The sequence below is a fragment of the Patagioenas fasciata genome, chromosome 8, assembly GCF_037038585.1.
Source record: "Patagioenas fasciata isolate bPatFas1 chromosome 8, bPatFas1.hap1, whole genome shotgun sequence".
Lineage (NCBI taxonomy): Eukaryota > Metazoa > Chordata > Aves > Columbiformes > Columbidae > Patagioenas > Patagioenas fasciata.
Window position 1 is genome coordinate 35,357,691 of NC_092527.1, and position 17,405 is coordinate 35,375,095.

Below are 17,405 nucleotides of genomic sequence, written 5' to 3' on the forward strand. Positions count from 1 at the left end.
TACCAGAAGTAAAACGTCTTGTAACACTAGTCATTCCTATCTTTTTGCATCTGTCTAGGGGCTAGCAGGAAGAAAAATGTTTGTTTTTCTCTTTGAAAATTAGATGTCCTTTTGATTTCAACTCCTTAGGGATCCATTCCACATTTGTGATGTGTGACAGTGTTTTGCAGCACGGTCATCCACAGCAACACAAGAACATGTGACTGTATGAACTGGGTCATCCTTGGGGTTAAATTGAAAAATGGATCCAACGAAACTGCCAGCAAAATTCGCTAGGTCCAGGAAGAACTTCTTGGCAGCTCTTACCCAGAAGTATCTATTAGTAACAGTTACTGTTTGCCAGCAGCGAGACTTCTTAATCTCATTGACTAGATCAGATTTCAAGGCTATTCAATTCTTTGTTTCAGAGTCAAATGACATTCTGTCATAACTGTTCATATGTTATACCATTGGAATACTGTCTTCATCTCTTAAGTCATAAAAGCATATCCTTTGTACCCATCACATCTTATTTTACCAGTTGCCACATGGACTTACTTCACTTGCTAGCTGCTGGAGTAATAAGAATAATAACAATAAGCCAGTGAATATAGCTTTCAGTCATTTTTCAGCAAACCCAGCCTGGTTTAGAAATATTTTATTTTGGATATTATCTCCAGAGACATTTATTTAACAGCAGGATCTGCTTCAGGGCCTCAGCTGGGACCTTCATGGCCAACAGAGAGGGATATTACTGCGTAGCAGCAGGTGCAGGCTGTAAGCTTAAAAACATCTTATCTGGTGGCCTTTAAATTTGTTTGTTTCAGAGTTTTGACATTCACTTATTCTTTATTGCCCAACCATGGTATTTCTAGAACAAGTCACCTTCCTGAGATGGTATCTTTCTTCCCAAAATCAAATACCACATGCGGGATATGGAATATGGCTCGCATTAAGGCATCTTTGTGCCTGCTGACAGCCAGCAAGGTGACAGCAAACAAAATGAATTATGCTGGGGAGGGAAGAGGATTCCAGAATATGGTCTCGGTTCACCTCCATTGACAGGCATCTCAGAAGACATTTAGAGTGGACATCATGGAAAGAACAGCAGCTGGAAGTGAAACCAGGCTCGGCTGGTCTATTCTCTCATTTCTCAAATGTCTTGTAAACTCTCCCAAAAGACCAAGAGCTAAGTTACCCAACCTTGTGAAGATAACACCAAAAACAACCAACCTGTGGTTTCACTTGTTCTTTTTAACTTCCTGATTCATGCTCCTGACCAAATTCAATGACCTCCATAAGATTTACTTTATAAGCTTAACTTATATTTGTTTATTTCAAATTCAAGCACCTTTCTCTCCTTATCTTTTATCCTAATTTCCTTGCAATGTAAAATTTACTGCAGGAACCTCTCTAAGGTAAAACAGGGCCAATGGACTTAGGTGGAGAATTTTGCCTAGTATCATGTTGTACAGTATTACATGCCACAGTTTTTATTTCATGTGGGTCTTCAAAATATCATTTGGGTGTTTTTCTTAGGCTGAGCAAACCCCCACTCTTCCCTGTGTTCTTACCAATAAGCCCCGAGTAAGCGAGGAGGCAGTCAGCATAGTTCTCCTTCAGACAGCTACTAACAGACCGTGACTCGGGCTGGCAGTTTGTGAAGAAATCTGCAAGGCGAGATCTGCAACATGAAGAAAAATGCATATCTTTAAAAATCAAGCCTGCGGGCACTTTTACCTTTTACACTCTTTTTATTTTTGGACAAGGCTTAATACTTTTTAACTTAAATATATACTGGACACATTTCAGCTGATCAGAGTTCCTTTCTAAGACGTATCTCTTTCCAGAATCCATTTTTTGAAGGCAGAACAAAAAAGTGTAAGAAAACAGTAAAAGAGGACAGAGAAACAGGGAAATGCCTGCCCTTTATTAAAAGAAATGCTCTGCCTTTTCATGCCAAAAAGAAGACAAAGAGCAATTTTATCATATGAGCAGTCATTTTGCCTGGATCTGAACTCATACTGGAATCATTCTACAGGGGCAGAACACAGTGTCTGCTGTTTCACTGATTACACAAAACTGTATGTTTGTGCTCACAGAGTCTCCTTACTACATGGCTTGAGGCAGGACCTGCTTTTCTACTGCCCGCGGTTTCCAGGGGCTGGGCTCCTGCTCTGGACTGGTCTGCAGAACCAGCTGGCTGAACTGGGGGAGCAGGCAGATCCAGCTGGCATGGTCTCCACAGCACCCCGGAGCCACGGTACTGAGAATCTATTTGTTCCTGTAAAATGTGCATTTATCCGAAGTCTACAGTATTCAGCCCAAGGCTGAGAAGAAGGGAGTGTGTGCTCTGCATCGAGTTCTGCTGCTGAATGGTCATATTATTTTCACTTACCTCAGATACCCCATGTGCAAGACGGGTATCTTATGGAAAGTGCTTTACGACTAGGAGGGAAGCTGTATTGCAATTAACAGATTACTACTATGTTGGGAAAAAAAAAAAAAAAAAAGGACTAGCAGCCAGGAACTCTTCTTGTTATTTGCACTTTAAAGGCCAAATAATGCTCCTGTTCAGGTCTATAAATCTGAGAGGCATCACTGAAGTGGGCCAAGGTCCCACATCCCACAGCCTCTCTCCTGCGCATCTTGTCCTGCTCTCCTCAGCTCCACTAGTGCTTTCACTTTGGCTTGGAAACTTGGAGCAGTGACTTTTGTTTATTTATGAAGTCTCACTTAGATCTTTATCTCCATGAACAAAATCATTTAACCTCCCTACTCCATACTTCTATGAAAAAGGGATGCAAATGTTCTCTTCCATATAACAACTCACAGTCATGTTTCAGGATCAGGTGCTTAATCTTTGCAAAGCCCTCTCAAAATCAGAATCCTATAATCATTTTCAGTACTGCCCTAGCATTATGTAGATTTGCAATATAAATGTTCTTTTCTAGTTTTGCAACGAAAACACAAAAGTTAGCAGAAACAAGTGATTTGCAAGTGATTTACTTTATTTGTTTACATGCTCCAGAGACTAATTATCTTTCTTTGCTTTATTGTTTTACCTATCTCAGAATGGGATTGGATGCACATCATTAATTGGCCTGGAAGTAATGATGGGCAAACTTCAAAAGGTTCACAGCCTTAGTTTGAGAAAGCAACCTATAAATAGACTGCATGCAAACTGTACCTGAATTTATCTGAGCTGTTCTCATTACCTCTTTTTAGTTCCATCCCTCACTAACTGTACTGACACCAGCAAACCCATTATTGCCTTCAAATCACAGTCAACTGTAAGCTTTTCACTCCCTCCCTTCCCTTATTTAACCATTTAACCTTGAGATGGACATCTGTACCCAGTTGCCTTTAATATCTTTAAAAAGCCAAGCTCTCTACCAACCCTTCAAGATGCCCTATATTTGTACATAAATGTCTAAATTTCCATCAAATCTCTACTTTGCTGGTGAACTAATACTGTATCTACCAGGAGACAGGCAGACAAGAAATGGATTCCAAGGCATGGGAAGAGATAAATAGCAGCACCATAAACAAAATCTGGACAAGGAAACCCTATGTCACTTCAGTGATTCCTCTCTGAGTCAATAATTAAGATAGTGGCTCAGATCCAGCCTTCTGAGCAATCAGGAACAAAGACAGTTGACAGTTTCTATGGTTTCTACAAATTCTACACAGACCCCGATGAAGTCTGTTTTAGGACAGAAGAGAGCCTGTTATAGCTCTCTAGTATGACAAACTGTGGTGGAAAGAGCAAGCCTGGTATATGTGCAGTATTTTTGCATATCTACAACAAAGTAGCTCCTCAGATTAAAATTTCATTATTTATATGACCACAAATAGTTCTTTTTGGAGATACAGTTATAAGATCAGGATCTTGATAACCCTGAAAACATTTTTTGCAATCATTTCACGATTCTTAAACATCTAGTTCTCCCTTAGATTATAAGGTGCATTGGTCCAGAGATCATTTAATACCTTCCTCTTCTCTAAATGTTTTTAAGGACTGATAACTGGAATAATACCAGTCATTTACTACCCAGTCTACTTAAAGAGTTTATTATTTGTAAACCCTAAAGGAGGCTAAAAATTGCTCTGCTGATCCCTTTTGCATACAGCTTGATTTCTGTGTTAATTTCTGAAGAATTTTTGCGGTCATAAAAGGTAATGATCTGACAATGTTGCACATTTAAGTTTTCATAAGCCAAATATAGTTCAGATAGCTCTGGTCCAAGCATTACTGGACATCATCATACACGTACTCCCTAGTGAGTCATCCAAACTTCATGCTATCGAAGTTCTCACTCTCTCCTGAGCTGTTAACTACACCTGATATTTATCTGGATTCATTTTCAGTGGAGATAAAGTTAAGGCCAGCAAATAAAAACAGAGACAGACCTCCATCAGCCACAAAATAACTCCATCATTGTCAGTGAAGATTTGCTGATTAACACTCACTGAAGATCTAGCGCCAAACACTTCCAGTAGAGTTGGCACTGATAAAATTGTGCTCATCAGCAATACCAAAGCAGTGGTCCTACTATTTATCTAGGGAGAGAGAAATTAGCCTAATTAGGAACCACAGGATCATTTATCCTAAAGTATCGCATGCAGGCTGTTTGGGTAAAAAAGAAAATCCTTTTAGGGATGCTGACAAAGAGCAATCAGATGATAGCAGTCCTATAAAAAATATTCATACTGTGTTAACTTCACGTTCCTTCAGCAGGAAGCAGTTTGTGCGTATTAACGTCTGGAGAGGACAAACAGGACTTGCAAGGTCTGTGCCTTCAAGGGTGCCCGATTTTACATGTGCAATGTACATACATGCATCTATTTGCTAGACGGCTGGACAGAGACAGGCAGTTTTGTATTATACATAGCATATAGCAGGACCACTTTTGAAAGGAACTATTAATTTCTTTGTCTGTTGAAGAATCAAAAACCCTCTTTGTGAACAGCAGCATTAATGATTTTTTTTTCCTTTCATTGCATAAAAAAACCAACTGAATAGAAGCACAAAGCAATCTTCTTCCTTGGAAGAAAAAGAACAAAAACAAAAACAAAACCACAACTCTCTTTGTAGGGCAGAAAACCCACAAATTAAATGGGTCCTATCTTAGCCCTGGAAAATCTCCTCAAAGTAAACTGCAGGTCTTCTGGAAAGATTACTTTAAATATTTTGTATACCCCTGATGGAAAAAATAGGAATAATCCTATTGGGAAATTCAAAGCAAACCTGCTCAAACAATAAACACACTTTTTGAGAAGAGAAAAAAATACCAAACCTGCTATTCTCTAATGCTTTGTATTAGCACCAGTAAAATCATTTGTAACAGTTAAAAATACAAAGAAGGCAAAGTTAATTTGTTTTCCTTATGACAGTGGTTCTTCAAATACTCAGCAGGATAAATCAAAACTTTCAAAATTTGCTTACAAATAAGCTTTGTTAATAGCAGTATTGTGTTTTATCGGCATATAATTTTTGAGGCAATTTAATTTTATATTAGCACAGCCTATTGCATAGGAAACATTGATTAGGCCTTCAGTATTTTTTATGCTCAAGGTTTTGTAAAAGTTCTTTGATGTTCTGAAACTATCTTTGATATTTATCAGTTCTCCCTCTTAAAAGTTGGTCAACTCAACTTCAGTACTGGTGTGATATCTAAATCCATGACAGAACGGTGCAGTTGCAGAAGATTTATAAAACTGCATTTTTAGTTTGGATCTGGTGTAAATCGTGGCCTACTGGAAAGCAGCTCTAGGAACCAGACACGTGAGTCCTCCTCAAGAATCACCCCTACTTCTGGGCAGGCAGGAGGTGAGTTCCCGGGTTTCTTTTTTTCTCTCTAGCTGTTTGCATCTTCAGTTGATGGTACCCACGGGCTGAACCTCGAGAGAGAGAAATCTTCTCTCTTAGCCTTGCCTTTGCGGTGGGCACAATTTAGGACAAGGCAAAATGGCCTCAAGTTGCTCCAGGGAAGGTTCAGTTTGGATATTAGGAAAAAATTCTTCATGGAAAGGGTTGTCGGTCATTCTAACAGGCTGCCCAGGGCAGTGTTTGAGTCACCATCCCTGGAGGGGTTTAAGAGACATGTAGATGAAGTTCTTAGGAACATGGTTTAGTGCCAGAGTTAGGTTATGGTTGGACTCGATGTTCTTAAGGGTCTCTTCCAACCAAAATGATTCTACGATTCTGTCTTCAGACCAAGAGAGGCATTGAATCCAAATCTCCTGCTGACCACATGCACGTAGGCTGCGATGTCCAATTGAGTGGTTGCAACTCCTTGCCCTGTTATCGAATGCAGGGAGTGACGGCTGCTGCTCCTCAGTGCTCACCAGGGTGATGTTAGGTGAAGGCTGGACATGCTCGCTACCACCTCTCTTTACATTGCCGCTTGTTGTTTAGGTACCTATTTATGGCTCAATAGCAGTAATATAAACAGTACGTAAATGCCAAAGCTGAGTGACTAGGGTGACTACACTAATTAGTCAAAGCTGCTCTAGGGTCTAGACACCATTTGGCAGACACAGTACAGTCACGTAAGGGAAGCGCTGCATCAATATTCAAAATAGCAAAGAGGCATAAATCTGACACTGAAAAAATTCAGACTAAGTCAATAAATATGTGTCATAGTGACAAATGACACCATTATAGAAAAAAAAACCAAGCCAAAAAACTTGTTCTTCTTCTGTGGGGGTCAAATGCAGCACCCTCCTCTGTAGTACAAATAGCTCCTCTATAGCTTGGGTGGTGCAACTTCTGCTGGGATGCAAAAGTGGCAAGAGGGGTTGGTATGTGGCCAAGCTAATCATTTCATTGTTGGAGGAACTTTTCATTTTCTCTTCATTTCATAAACACACAGGGAGTGGGCAGCAAGATAATGAAGTAAAGGCTACATAAGAAACTCTTATCAACCAATGAGCCAAAAAAAGGCTCTGAGCAGCTCCACCACAAGAGAGATGATCCTCCCAGCACTCAGTAATATAGCTTTGACCCTTTTTCTTATTATTAAAAGACACCAGAGCTGTGTAATACTAATTCATCTCAGACCTCCTTAGTTATGTACAGATGCTACTGAGCACCTGCGAGCAACTATGAATTTTGACTTTTTTTAAAATGGTCATTTTTACATAGGTTTACTAAACAGCAACTCCCAGCAAAAAGCTTAGTTTTCTTTGGTTGTTCCCCTCCTTCTCAAACAACAACGGTGTCTGGGCCCTGAGGTCACTGATGTCCTCGCCCACCATGGGGTTTCCCCTACCCAGCCTATGGCCCATGACCCCATTTCAGCCCCCCAGACTTCAGTCCCTGCCCCAGTGATGCTGTAGGACCTCAGTCACCAGCCCCCCATGGCCCTGCCTGGCCATGGGCCCTACTGAGCCAGGTCCACCCATGGGCCGATGTCCCAGGTTGTCCCCAGGGAGGTGTCAATGCCCAGGGCTGCCTCTCTCCCTGGCTCGGGTGGTTGCACCAGCCCTGCCTGTCCCAGGGGGAGTCTCCATGGACCCCAGGGAGGCGCCGGCTCCTGCTGCGCCCTGAAACACAGCTCAGCATTCGTACCTTTTGGAGTTGGGAAGGAAGGGTAAAGAAGTCAAGATCCGATGGCAGACCATTTGGCTCCCATGACGTGAATATTGAAATCTTTTTACAAAACCGGCAGAAACCATTACAGTATCTTGGACACCAAATACCAGTTACTAACTGAAAGAGGCTAGTTTTTATCTGGTTTTGCTTCTGTTTTGGTATTTTAAATGACTGGCAGCCCAAGCCCATGCAAATATTTGATTCTGGATTCGATTTATCTCTAAAAATTGTCGTTCATCAGGAAGTAAAATACAGACAATCCCCAATTACGTACAAGCAGCCAATTTGGATTGTGGAATAACTGGATACAGAAACAACCAGAGGCCACTCAAGATTCATTCTGATGTACCTCAGCATCACAAACGCTTGCTCAGAGCATCAGGCATGGACACAACAGCTCCCAAAGCTGGTTCCTCCAGCTGAGCACCCACACTCGGCCCAAACTGGTGGCTGACTGTCTGTACTCTGTTTCCCACTGTATCTGCCAGAACCCTTCTAGACATCTAGTACCCCAGAAAATGGAGATGAAACTATTAGAATTGCAGTCATGCAAAATGCAAGATGTTACCAGTACAAACATAGTATTCTTTCTATTATTCTACTAACAAAACTAATTTTTCTGAGTAACAAATGTTCTAAAATAAACATACCCCACATATACATTCTATTACTGCATGCAAAGCAAAATAAATTATATAGTATTTTCTGTTAATGTTATCCTTTTCCATTGCTCATGTCATCTACTAGAGACCTGTTAGACCTTTTAACATAATATCTACTACAGAAATTCAAAATAACTTAATAAAACACTAAGCTCATAGTTTATCAATGTTAGTTAAATCCTTTAGCTGACTCAAGATCGTGCATGAGCCTAATTTTAATTTAACTTATTAGGGGTCCTTTGGATTTAAGGAAAAGGCTCAAATGTGATTCGAAACAACTATGATTTATTTGCAATTGGGTAATGTAAATATTTTTACACTACTGACCTTTTGTGTAATAAAAACAATTTTGAAAACTATGGTGCAAATCCTGAGCACAAGATAATGCAATAAATAATTGGAAGAGGGATTCTCAGATGCAGTGACACAAAACAGAATTTTCTCTTTCTGTTTGTAAAAAAAAACAACCCAAAACCTCAGGCCATTTTTTAGAGGCCTGTTTGAGAGAACATCTGGAAAGCATTCCACAGGAAATCAAACTTATATTAAACATGTTTTGCGGGGCTCTGTTTCCTTCCATTGACTTTAAGCATGCATAATGTGTTTCTGTCTTCTCAGCTGCAAAGAAAACACTTCTCTGAGAGTCTTCTACAAAATGACAGGCTGAACCGTCAGTCTGTGATTTCTATCAGGGGAGGCTGCTAAGATTTCTATTTAGTCTGTCTCTGTACCAAAGCTCTCCAATAACATGAACAAATCCACTAGCTGCCTTCTGAGTACCATGTCTTTGTATATTTCCATTTTATTTCATTTCCTTTATGCTGTTTAATTTGTAGCTTCTAAATATAAATGATGGGCATGTTTAAAGATGTCTAAGCCTCAGAGTGTCTCTTGATAGCGTGTTACACAGGGAAGAACTAGTGCATTACGGATAGAGTTGTTCTCACTTCATTAGCTGGACAGACAGGAGTGTCTTTGAATTACAGGCTGGAAACCTAAGAAAATCATTGTCACTCTCTAAAAGCAAGCCAAATAAATTAGTGCCACTGCAGGTCCTTAAGTGTGCCACTAGATAGTTAGGTGTTTATTAACAACTGTATCATGAGTGCACACTGAAAGGATGTGGTTCCAAGTACCTGAGAAAGACGTCCATGACAATAATATTCTCTGGAATCACTTGAATAAACGATCATAGAATATTGCCGGCTCAAGCATGAAAAGTTTGGAGACAGAGAATAATCTTAAAAGTCCAATACACGTTATCTCTTAATGAGAAAAGTTTCTGTTGGCAGATGACTGGATCATCAGGTTTCATAAGGTTATGCAGGGAGGTTCAGATTGGATATTAGGAAAAAATTCTTTGCGGAAAGGGTTGACAGACTTTGGAACAGGCTGCCCAGGGGGGTGGAGTCACCTTCCCTGAAGTTGTTTAAAAGGCATTCAGACGAGGTTGTTAGGGACATGGTTTAGTGCTAGAGTTTGGTTATGGTTGGACTCCATGATCGTGAGGGTCTCTTCCAACGGAAATGATTCTATAATTCTATTATGCTTTTTGCACAGGAAATTCCCTCAGTGGCACTGTGGTGTGTGGGGTGACATTCCTGAAGGGACCAGCTCTGTGTCCCCTTGTCAGAGACCTGGCTGAAGGAAACAAGGGGTGCTCAGTGTGTCCTTGCACTCAATCATGCAGGGTCTGTGGGCAGCTAGCATAGCTGAAACTCATCTTGAAGCTACTCTAAAAACTGTTCTGACTTTAGGAGTAAGACAACAAATATAGAATGAGAACTACAGCAGATAAAATCAGATTAGAGTCTCTTTTTATGTGAACCTTTTCTTTGCCATACACAAAATAGCCCTATCAAACAGCAACTAGAAATGTTCTGGCACTAGCAAACCAATATAGCACTGATCTTACTAACATATTTTACTTGCTTTTATAAGCTACATGGATATATAATACTAGCACAAAAAGCAGTGATTTGTAGTACAATATTGCAAAATAAAACATTTTTACCAGTTAGGGATGATGTGGCTGTCTTAAGAGGGGTTTTTTTGTCTTCACTGTCAAAAGAACCTGAACACAGTCACTGAGCCTGAGCTGACAGCCTGTGATATATCCAGATGTTTACAGAAGTTGCTCTGAAAGATACTGTCCATTCTGAAGAATGACAGTTCTGAACTGGCACGATGGCCAGTTACTGAGATGTAATTAGAAATGGGAGCATTGCAACAGAGAGGACAACTACTGTAATTGATGCTTGAATTACAAAAGAAAGTGAACTGAGTATACAAACAATATGGCTTTAATTTAACAGAGGTCTTAGTCATATGTGCTTTTTAATAGAAAAACTTGCTGTAATGGTTTATAGAGTGTGCTTGAACAAATATAGTGTAAGCATAAACATGTGAATGTAAGGTCATCTATTAATAATGTTAGGCAAGGGTCACAGTCAGCTCACACAGAAAATCCATATTCAACAGTAAATACACACCAGAAAACGTTTTCTGTGTCACACATTTTAAAGCCAGCAGATAATCAAAGCATAGGAAACAACCACCACCTCTGCCCAGCAGTTTTTACAGATACTCATACATTTACATCTGGCTTCCACTTAACAGTAGTTACCCCATTAGTAACATGGTAGTGCTTAAAACATAATGAAAGCAATGCAATTTCCATGCAGTAAACATTAAAATGCTAAAATCTGAAAAGATGCGTGTGGTTGTCACTTGCTCTGTTGAGAAACAAAGCTTTATTTTTAGTTCCAGTGCTTACATTTTCTTGTAGCTATTTTAATAGATGAACTGCCACCAGAAATATTCTCTCACTGAGACCTGATGTAGAATGATATAAATAACCTTTACAAAGTCCAGCATAATGGAATGGTAAAATCAGTTGACATTCTTTTAATTAGCACTGTCTGAAGATTTACCTACATAGAACAGGAATAGCCAGATTCGTACCTGGAATAAATCCACTGAAGGCACTGATGTCAGAGGAAATACAGTGGGAATGGACTTGATATAATAGCTCTGTTATTCACATTAAACATATAGCAGCTTCTTGCCTATAGCTTACATATGTTTTGAGGTAAATGAGAAAACATTTTGATTTATTAAAGAAAATGCTATTCTGTAATATATACACATTTTCTTTGCCCCAGAACCAGCAAGCTAGCCAAATGTGACTGGATGTACATTAAAAGGGATCCAAAAAAAATCTTTCCTTCACCAGACTTAACAGATTAGTGGGTAGAAACTCCTCATGCAAGCCAGTGGATGCTAAACTGCTCTCTACAAAAATCTCTCAACTAACAACTGAAGAAATCAGTGGTAGCAGTATTCTTACTAGAACCTCATCCAGCAAAGCAATTAAGTGCTTGCTTAACCGTACGAACACAAGTACCTCCAAATTTAGATCTCTGTTAAAGTTTAATGCTGAATTTAACTTTGCTGGATTTCAACATTTTTGACTAAACATGCTACTAACATATGTAGTTTAATCTTTTCCGCTGATAAACAAACAAAACGGGTCACATTTGCCTTCCCGGTTTGTCTTTCTAATCTGCAGTTGTCTTATTTCTTATATTATACAGTTTTCATTTCTCTCTTAGAATACCAAAACAAGCCTTTCCAGACAAAATGATGATGAGTGACCACATCTGCATGATACAAATTCCCACACGTTCTTAGAGCTAGAGTTTAGTGGTGGCTGAACGTTCTCCAGCCCACTGAATCGTTTTGGCTAAAATGGGACTGATATGGAAGGCAGGGTACCTAAATATGGTCTATTTGTATCCAACTTAATGATTGCTGTATGTTCACATACACATACTTTATTCCCTCTTTCACTTTTTCAACCCTGTAGAGAGGCAATAATAAATATTCAGTGCCACAGGTTGTTCGTATCCTCAACAGTAACCAGAAAGGACTATCAGGACCTCAGCCACGTCAGGGATCCTGCCAAAGCTTCACCATGCAAAACAGAAGTCGGCTGAACCAAACAGCTCTGACAATGTTGAGGCATAACTTGGGTTTTACAGACAATGGGCACGAAAGAATTACACTCCCTTGCCGTGGGGGCTGGGTTTCAGGAATCAGCAGAGGTTCTGGCTGACTGAAGGGAGCTGCTTGCAGTTTTGAGCTCGCCTGACAAGAGAGCTCAGCATAAAGATACTGTCTAGTTACTGCTTCTTGGAGCATAAACCCCCTGTGCTGAGGCTCTCTTCGTTGTTAAAGCACAAAGTGATGGGAAAGTTGGGTGCGGGAATAAAGCTGGGCCATTTTTCTAACTACTATATCCTTGCAACTTTGCTTCCCTTGAAGAAACGCCAATCACCCGGCAAGCGTTTAATCTTCAAGACCCTCTTAAGTAGAAAAGAGAGAGTATAAATGAGGACTGGCCAAGCAGATCCTGGCACTGCAGAATGAGATCTGTCTACACTCTAACAGGGACAAAACACTCTTGTTTTGCTGGGTGTTGTGATTTTTGGATTCCAAAGGGATTTATGGATATGTTTTAAGAAGGAATCGCTTGATTCATTCAGAGTTTTACTCAGACTGAAGAAATTTAAAATTACCTTTGTTTATGGGGGGGCGGAGGGGAGCGTAATACTCTGCCTATTGCACTCTGCTAAAGAAATACATCAATGTAATGGATCATGTGAGGGACAAGAAGGGAAGAAAATAATACAGTATTGCAGCACTTTCTATCTTTGCCTTGACTTGAGAGGGTTTTTGCTTATTTTGCAGAGATTGCATTAATATTTTTTTTCCAGGCTAGCAATTTCCCACATACATACTCCACTACACCATCATGTGTCCTCTGCACAACAGCTTCAGGCTCATCTCCCCCCAGATCCCATTTTCTGAATTTTCCCAACTGTGATCACTCCTCATTATTAATTTATTAAAATGAATTAACACCTTAAATAAACATGATACCTCTAGCAATATATGCGTATATATATATATACACTTGTATATACACATATAAAAATCATTCTACAAATTCAGGCTATGCTTATAGATGTGAGGTGAGCTTTTGGGCATGCTGCAGTATAGGGGCCAAAAGGCGGCTTTACATTTTTTCCTATCCCACTTGCTATTGTGCAGACACAGGCCCTTTCCTGGCAAAGCCTTGATGTCACGCACAGAGAGATCTGGGAGGATTTGCAGGTAGCCTGAGCTCAGACTAACCCTATTACACTGCAGACATCCTACATCTAGTGCAGGGTGAGTCAGGCAGCACATGAGGTTTTTCACCCACTCCCTGACTCGAGTCTCCAAACATACAATACAGGCATAGCCTAAAAGTCTGTAGAAGTCAAGAGTGTCCCTGTTTTCATGTCCTTAACAGCATTACAAAAACTATGTTGTTGTCCTGGTTTTGCATAACCACAGCAAAACAATCATCTCAAGGAGCTGCCAGAGAGCTTTGAGTGCCAAACTGATATAAATACCCTGGAGGGATGCAAATCCAAGTCTGTTACAAAGAACTGTATAATGCGGCTGTGTCCTTCATGAAAATAGCCACTAAATGTCCTTAGAGCACGTAAAGTTAGAGGCAGTCTGAGACTGAGGAGTCAGGCTTAGTAGCTGGACAACTGAATTGTAACCAGTATAAGCTACAAGGCTCAGAAAGGGAGGAAGCACCTATGTTTTCTCTTATTTACTAAATTACAGATGATCACTGGACTGTGGCAGGATAGTGAGGGAGGAAAAGAACAACATACGGAGGAGCAGGTGAGGAGGCACTGTACGTGCCAGTAATAGAGAGAACTCAAATGCAGCAGAGAGATGGTGAAAGTCAGGTAATGACTGGGAGATCTGGAAAGAGGAGATGAAAGGAGACCAAGCAAGGGGAAGAGGCATGAGAAAAAAGCAAGGGAGAAGGTGAGAAGAAATGAAAGATACGTCTAAGGAATAGAAAATTTGAGGAAAAGGACATATTTCTTCTTCCCCCCTTTCCTCACACATCCCTTTAGCACACTCCTTGCCATTCTTAACGCTGTAACTGAAGAAGGTTCCCATCTAACACGAGCCGCTGGGCTCCCCTTCTGCTATAGCAGGACAAAAAGGGCTGACTGCAAATTGGCATCTCATGACAGACTTGCCTGCAGTGTTGAACCATCCCTTCCTCTGGCCAGTCTTATCCATGAGGGTGTAGGGTTTACAGTCAGTAGTGGTACATGTTGCAGGAACAGCCCTTAAGTCTTATGCAGAGAAGCCACAGGTGTAATTGCAAATTTGCTCATGCTTTAAAGAGAAGAAGCACAGATACAGTGCCTTCCTTTCCACGGTAAATTATCATTAAAAATGTTCAACAGAATATAAAGAAGGAAAATTAATTTCTTGGCAAGTTTCTTACGTTTTCAGGAAACGTAGCAAGCAGTTGAGCTTCTGTTCTAGCTTTTACTGTGGATGAACTTTTATGCACTGATGAAAAAGTCTGCATATTTTCACAGAACGATCTTCTACCTGCAGATGCAGGTATCTTTCTACAGAATTGAATGGGTGGTTCCAACAAAATAAAGACTGGATAGGACAGGTGACCAGAAACGGGTCAAAAGGCAAGAACATGCCAATGCAAGCACATTTATAAAGAGTTAGCTCTCTGAATACACAGTGCAAAAAAAATCTTAATTACATTTTCAGGGAGATGACCGATCTACTGAAACCTAATTGGACATTTCATTATTATCTCTCAGACATCCCACACAGAAAAGTTATTTAAATACATTATGCAGCCATTTTATCGTGGTTTTTTTCCAGTATCAAATAGCTGTAGTCAGCAAAATGTTCTTTTTACAGAACCAAAGGCAAAATATTAAGAATAATATTTATTTTAGACAAAATAAAAAAATAGTGCCTGTCTTCTGATATTAGTCAAGAACTACTTTGTGGATATTTTGACTTAAAAATGAGCCTCAATGATTTGACCAACCATTTTGAATATAGTAATTGTGGGGGACAGGAAACATGTTACTATATTCTTATTTTAACAAGAAATGCCTCATTTAATGCTACCCTCTTTTCAGATGTTTGCGGCAGATGACTGGATTGATAGTGTTCTTTTAATAAATAATGTGTCTGTAGTCATTATAATTCTGGTCAGTGCATATGAACACATCCAGGAGACAGAGGAAGGATGCAAATTCAAAACACAGATTTTTAAAAAGACCAAACTAATGACTCTCACTATCATTACTCAAAGAAAAAGAATATTTGAAATACTGTCAAATGTGATAGTGGGAAAAATGAAGCACACTGTGCTGCATTTCCAGCAGACTGATATTTTTAAAACACGCCAGTCACCTTTCTGAAGTTTAATTGGTGGCTGAACTGATCAGAACAGGAGGTTCCTCAGAGGTTTGAGCTATTTCAACACAACATCATTGGTGAAAGTCTTTGACCGTACACTGATTTTCCTTAGAAGTTTTGTTTATGTTCATATTAAAAAGGAATTCTAATGGCTTCTTTTTGTTCTTTGGGGTTTTTTTTTTGTTTTCTTCTCAGTGAGCATTGACTGGCAGGCCTGGGAGACTCCAATTGCTTTCAAAGCTGGATGCGGACTGAGATACAAGTAGAGGTAGCAGAGAAATGACAATGAAAACGAACCATTCAGTATTCTGATGAAGCTGAAAAATTAGGACCATTTACATAAGTCAGAACTTGTTTGCATTTCCTGACATTTCTGGTCTCTTTTCCCCTGAGAGTTTATGTTTTATAACAGATACATTAATAAATTTAAAAAAAAAAAAATAAGCAGAGCATCCTTCCATCTCAGTTATAGTGGTACCTGCAGTTTGGCCAAATTGCTTCCCCTCTCTGACCTCTGTTTCCAAAACAGATTCAGTGATATATGTATCCAGGACAAAGCTTTTAAAGAGCATCCAAACTGCATGTTTAAATACTTATTTGCAGAGACCAAGTGGATATTTTATCCAGAACATGGGCAGATTCAAATCTTGCATTTCTGAGTAAGCAGCATTTGTAAAACAAGGAACTTTCAGAAATATTTTAGAACTTGTCCCCCTTGTCTTAACTAGCACTAGAAAGATTTAATAAATGCAATATGCACGCAAATAATAGTTTCTAAATGACTGTTTCACAGTAGGCAGACCATATTCTCAAATTGTTCTCTGATTTAGACACACTTTCTGATTTCAAAATTAAATAGAAGTTATCAGATCTAGAATTATATGCCTACTGATTACTGCTTTTAATTATTCTAAACTTATGCTCAATTATTATGTAGACTGATATTTATCAGTGCCGATACTTTCAATAGCAGGGAGGAGATCATCTCCCCTTTCTTTCCTCCCCTGCCCTAGTCCATGTTTTCCCACAAGACATGGGGAACAAATCACGCAAACTCCCTTTAAGCACACAAGTCACAGAGACAAAATGCCTTTTGCCGTATTATGGATAGGCTGGAATAGCTTTGCTGCTGATTCCTCCTTTCCATGGCAGTAGAGAGGGAAGGCATTACATACACTAGCAGTTCAGACAGCCCAGGAGGTAAAAACACCCATGAGAGATGACTCTCAGGAACACAACAGGTTTGCTTTACCTCCAGACATAAGACCCAAGAACCCAAGTGCTGCACTCACTGACTCTGCCCCAGACCCCGCAGGCATTTGGCCACCTGTTGCCTTTTGCCAGTGCTGCCCTTCTCCCTCACAGCCAGGTCTCACTGAGCCTTGGAAGAGTCCAAACTTTTCATTTTGGTATTTTAAAGCAAATAAGCCACCTGTACAGAAATCCACTCACCCCAGTGCCAGCTGCAACTTGGGGCACAGATTCTACCAAGCCTTCCTCTGCAGTGTTGCAGTGGAGAAAGCACAACACCAGACTCGTGAAGTCAAATTAAACAAAAAGCCATTAAAAGCTGAGCTGCTGAGACAACATTATATCAAAGCTGACCAAAGGAAAACATTGTCATGAGGGAAGTAATGGCATTAATTTTATTCCTGAACACTACAGCCTGAATAACAGGAAGAATGCTCCTTATAAAATCCTCTCTCCCATTTCATTGGCATTATAACACACTGGGAGTTTGGCAGAAAACACATTAAAGATGCTGTAACTCTACTAACAGGGCCTGTGTATAGTGAAGACAATATACACAATCAAAAAGACTAATGGCACAACAGGGAAAT

General features: G+C 39.9%; 1 protein-coding gene across 1 annotated transcript in view; it reads right to left on the reverse strand.

Annotated features, from left to right (window-relative positions):
* GFRA1 (GDNF family receptor alpha 1) overlaps positions 1–17,405 on the reverse strand; it is a 145,029-nt gene that overhangs the window by 37,745 nt on the left and 89,879 nt on the right. The window contains exon 5 of the mRNA XM_065843837.2: positions 1,554–1,663. Within this exon, the coding sequence (XP_065699909.1) occupies positions 1,554–1,663 (110 nt within the window). The remainder of the gene's footprint in view (positions 1–1,553; positions 1,664–17,405) is intronic.